General features: G+C 38.7%; 1 protein-coding gene across 1 annotated transcript in view; it reads left to right on the top strand.

Moving 5' to 3' along the window:
- LOC128619088 (cytochrome P450 2B4) overlaps positions 1-2,092 on the top strand; it is a 5,351-nt gene extending 3,259 nt beyond the window's left edge. The window contains exons 6-9 of the mRNA XM_053642978.1: positions 1-93; positions 245-432; positions 1,030-1,171; positions 1,378-2,092. The exon at positions 1-93 is cut by the window's left edge and continues 49 nt beyond it. Coding sequence (XP_053498953.1) covers positions 1-93; positions 245-432; positions 1,030-1,171; positions 1,378-1,619 — 665 coding nt within the window. The 3' untranslated portion in view covers positions 1,620-2,092. The remainder of the gene's footprint in view (positions 94-244; positions 433-1,029; positions 1,172-1,377) is intronic.
- The last annotated feature ends 3,315 nt before the right edge of the window (positions 2,093-5,407 follow it).

Genomic DNA, 5,407 nt, shown 5'->3' with positions numbered 1-5,407 from the left:
CCACCGCCGATCTTTTCCTTGCGGGAACTGAGACCACGTCCACCACTCTCAGATGGGGTCTGATTTACATGATGAACCATCCAGAAATACAAGGTACTGTAACAGACAGCTGCATAGCGCTGGTGAAATCTTTGTGATGCTTCGTGTTAAAACGTCGCTGCTTTTCAAAATCCAGGCGCACTGAATAATTCGGCAAGGATTGAACGAGTCTGACTGTGATCGGTGTTGTGTGTTGCGTAATCAGAGCGCTGTCATGAGGAGATCATCCGTGTGCTTGGTTACGATCGCGCTCCCAGCATGGATGACCGCGCGAGCCTGCCGTACACACACGCCACCGTACACGAGATCCAGCGCTTTGGGAACATCGTTCCCCTCGGCGTAATTCACCAAACCACGGAGACGACGCAGCTACGAGGATACACCATCCCCAAGGTACGACCTGGAGAGGATCGTCCTCACCAAATTTGAGTTATCGCTGATTTCCCACAACTTTATTATGTCATTTACTTCTAGAAAAATCCGCTCACCGCATCTGTCATTGGTCGAGTTTAGCTACGTTTAATTTTCATGGGATGGATTTGATATCATTTATTAAAGACGGACACGTCATACTTTTTCATCTGTTTATAATGTAGTTCTATTTAATGTTGCCGGAACGTCCACGAAAAACCGGTTAGTTCCTGTTCTCACTTACTTTACAGCGGCTGTAAAAAAACAGTCGTAAAAAAATGTCAAAAACACAGCTTGAGGCCAAGCATGAACTCGTCTGTCCTGAAGACGTCGTAAAACTTAAAGTTACAGCTGTACCTCTTGAGTGTTACAATGCGTCGAGGCTGAAGACTCCTTCCATAATTTACTTACTGTTACTATGGAAACAATAGCGTATAGCGTTAATATAATCCTGCAATTTGGAGCTGCGCTACTGTCAGAGTTGCTGTTCTAGAAGATTCATCAACTCCTTCTGACCACTCATCATCAAGAATTCTACAGCGCCGTGCTATAATGAATTTTTTTCTGTTTGTGTGGCAGGAAACTGAGATTTCTGCCAATTTAATGGCGATAATGCTGGATAAGGAGCACTGGAAACACCCGGATACATTCAACCCCGAGAACTTCCTGGACGAGAATGGCCAGTTCTGCAAAAATGAGTACTTCCTGGCTTTTTCTCTGGGTGAGACACGATGGTTGTTGTAAATCAGATTCGTGGAAAATGAGAGAGATTGAGAGGGTGTGTAGATTTTAGTATCAGGAAGGATTTGTTAAAAAATGGGAAGCAGATGCAGGGATGAGCTAAAAATGACGACATTTGATTTTATGCTTGGTGTACCATGAATTTATAATGTGTGTATATGTGTAAAATGTGTGCGTGTGCTGTAGGTCCGAGGGTGTGTCTCGGCGAGTCCCTTGCGAGGACGGAGCTCTTCATCTTCTTCACGTCTCTCCTGCAGAAGCTGAGGTTCTCCTGGCCACATGATGCCCCGCCCATCGATATGGATGGCGAATTGGGTGTGGTCAGGATGGCCCACCCCTTCAACATGATTTGCCGTAGTAGGGAGGGTTCGGTGCCGAGTTCACCCGTAACACCCGGATTATCTTCATTATGTCACAATCAGATGTGAAACACCGCAACTGCTTTTATATCTTTATTAATATTTGTAAATCAAAGTGATTTTACTGACATAAATGACAAAATACATCATAAATTCTAAAATATCTCACCTGGATCTACTGCTGCAGCTTTGTCTTTACTCTTCCACATGCTGCACTCCATGCAGTTTCTCAAGACTTCTTCCTACTATGTTCCTATGTAACTGAAAAGGGGGCTTTAACTTTGACATTACAAAAAAAAAGCCATGTTTCTACTTCCGTTTCTGCAATCACATGGCATGGTGAAGGTCATCATCAGAGCGCTCTCAAAACATTATACGTTTTTCAATATTTTGGCAAAATTACTTAAAGGAAAAAAAAAACCCTGAAACGATATCCGAGATAAGTTAAGATTTATTTTTGCCATTATACAAGTTTTTATATTTTGAGTATTCTGTTAAATGGTAAAATGTAATTGTTGCCATATGGCAACAACATGCGATAATGAAACTGTTGTATGTGCCTTCATTCATTATATTTTTTTTCACATTCAAAGTAAGAAAAACTAATTTCAGACATTTTGCAATGCAACTTATTTTCAAAATATTTATGTTTCAAGAAAAAGAATGAAGAATTCAAGAGAAAGACTTAAAAAGATTGATTTGATGCAAAATATTTAATGTAAACAGGGTTAGATCTTCCGTCAGCTATTTTTGGGAGGAGGAAAGAGGCGTGTTTGAACACCAAACCCTTCCAGAAACACGACCGCTGACATGGAGAGGAGCAGGTGCCGGACGGACGGATGATCTTCCAGCAGTTCGGGGTCGGAGAGAAGAGGACAGGACCTGCGAGCTTCGTTCAGACTGATACCATCCGGCTGCTGCATCAAAAGTTCTGTCAGGGACTTAATTAGCTGCTGCAATCTAGGATTTGGAGGCGGAGCTACAGGTAAAGGTCAGAGGATCCAGATTTAGATTCATTAGGAGTGATTCTTTCATTCATTCTCATTCATTAGGAGTAATTCTTTCATTCATATTGATTCATTAGTAGTGATTCTTTGATTCATTTTGATTCATTAGGAGTGATTTGTTTCATTCTGATTCATTAGAAGTGTTACTTTATTCATTCTAAATCATTATGAGTCATTCTTGGACTCATTTCGATTCATTAAGATTTATTCTTTCAGTCATTCTGATCCATTAGGAATTGTAATTCCATTTGTGCTGATACATTAGCAGTGATTCCTTCTTTCAGATTCATTAGAAGTCATTCACTCATTCATTCTCATTCTTAGGAGTGATAGTTTCATTTATTCTGATTCATTAAGATTGATTCTTTATTCACTCTGACTGGAAATGATTATTCACTCTGAATTATTAGTTTTTCTTACATTGTTTCATCCTTTGATTCGTTGTGATTCATTAGGAGTGATTCATTCGTTCATTCATTCATATTTTCTGGTGTGTGTGTGTGTGTGTGTGTGTGTGTGTGTGTGACATGAGAGTCAAAAAGCAGGTTAAACAACACAAACAGTATACATATCCAACTTGGAATTCTCCTCTCACAGTAAAATCCCCGGTGTTAAATTAACCCCCAGAGTGTTCATTTGAGTCCATTTGGGACTTATATAAACACCATAGGATGTGAATTCAACACTCTGGGTGTTCAATCAACACAGGGAATTTTGTTTATTAGCACTGTATTTATACACATTAAACCAGACACACACACACACAAAGGTAAAATTGTAAGAGTACTCTAAACACTATAAGAGTTCGACAGTGTTGGTATTAAACACTAAATGTATAGGTCAATCCTATTCCTAATCGTTCAGGGCCTTTTGCGTCCCCAGTACAGATCATGGTATTTATTATGTAAAATGTTAAACAATATCATTTCTAAAAGTCTTACTAAAACAATGAATTCTTTTCAAATGTTAAACATTACCCAATCTACTCCAATAAATCATTTGAGACATTTTACACTGTTTTTATTCATCTATCAAGAGAATTTCCCCATGTCCCTAGAGATGTGTGATGGAGATATGAGGTATAATCATTAAAAAACCAAAAGCTTCAGTTTTTTTTTTTTAAATATCATTTAAACGTTTTGCATAAGTCCTCTCTAAACTATATATATATATATATATATATATATATATATATATATATATATATATATATATATAATGTTTGATATGAGAGCTACAGGTAAGTGTGAGTTAAAAACGACAATGGAGTTTAAAATCTTTATAAAACTTCATCTTGACTTACTCTTATTAAAGTCTGCCGGTAAATTAATAACAGCAGCATCTTTATAGGATCTACCCTGAACTCTTTTACCAGCTCTGCTCTTGTCCCCGGTCATTACAGCTGACTGACACACACACACATACACAAACAAACAAAGAAATTAATGAATAATATCAATAACTGTGCATATATCAGATGTTCATCATATAAAAATCCACAGCAAATCTCTGAAACACACTCACCTCGACTCGACCGATCGATTTCCTCTTCTTAAACCCCTCAAATTTCACTTTCATTTCAGAGGAAACTGTGTGTGTGTGTGTGTGTGTGTGTGTGTGTGTGTGTGGGTTTTTTTTTAGGCTCCGCCCCCAAACCGCAGCACATGCCTGCGTCGATACAAAACGTCGGTCACGTGCTCTCAGGCAGACGTCACTATGTTCCCAAACAGCACACCTGCACCGTATTCCCTTTAAACCTGGGGTTTTATTCCTCTCACACCTCAACAATTTTTCATTTATTAAATGATGATACATTGTACATTTGTACACTGTACATTTGTACATTGTACATACTTCTAGCTTTATAAATGCTTAAAACAATATCAATAACACGGACAGTAATTAGACTGTATTCGCTCTGAATGAGAAAAACACCAGGTGTTCGAGGACAGGTGTCAGATGTAAGACATGTGCTGATGGCACAGAAGAAAAAGCTTCTTAAATGAGCAAAAGTGCTTTCTTGCAGTCTGAAGCTTCAAATGAGCAGCAGTGTGATTCCATGTAACGTTCATGTGAATGAAAATGCTCCGTTTTATACCTATATCATGTAATCCGAATAGTACCCATCAGGTGTGTTATGTAGAAGAGCCCTGATTGTGTCTAACAGCCACTAGATGGCGCACTGACCTCAGATACCCAGGACTGACTACCCTGCTGAAAAAAAACCCCGTCACAGAATTTAATGGTTATAATGGGAATTGTATTGGTTTTAATGGAAACTCTAATGATCCCTGTGGGTCTCTTCTGGTAATTTGTTGCCTTGTATGGGTGGCTTGTTGTGTCTAGTGGATACCATTAAGGAGCAATGGTTTTAATGTTTAGCAGATGGTTTGTAATGGTGTTTGTAGTGGAAACCATTAGAATTTCTGTGATGGTTTCTATTGTTTTGTTGTTATTTTTCAGCAGGGTAGTGTTGGACTTCACGATTCTTTTGAAGCTGTAATCATTCCCGCATCTTCAGGACAGACGAGTTTACTCTTTTTATACTTCGTGGTTTCTCGCTAATGTGACAAGCTGCGTGTTTTTGTCTTATTCGTTTAAAAGAAAAAAAGAGTCTGGAGGAGGAACGACTCTTTATAGCTGCTGTAACAGGAACTAAGTAACTAACATGCTTCACGGAACAGTAAATGTAACTGTAAACAGATAAAAAGCATGACGTTACTGTGTAACAAATAAAAGTCGTTAAATGTTGGTGAGTCGCTGCGGTGTAAGAGGAATAAAACACTCGGGGATGTGCTGTTAGAGGAAAATAATCATCGTCATGATGATAACAGTGACTCATAACGCTTC

This window comes from Ictalurus furcatus, chromosome 15 (genome assembly GCF_023375685.1).
Source record: "Ictalurus furcatus strain D&B chromosome 15, Billie_1.0, whole genome shotgun sequence".
In the NCBI taxonomy this organism is placed as follows: Eukaryota; Metazoa; Chordata; class Actinopteri; order Siluriformes; family Ictaluridae; genus Ictalurus; species Ictalurus furcatus.
The sequence above is the reverse complement of the archived record's forward strand: the minus strand, read 5'-3'. Positions and strand labels throughout refer to the sequence as shown.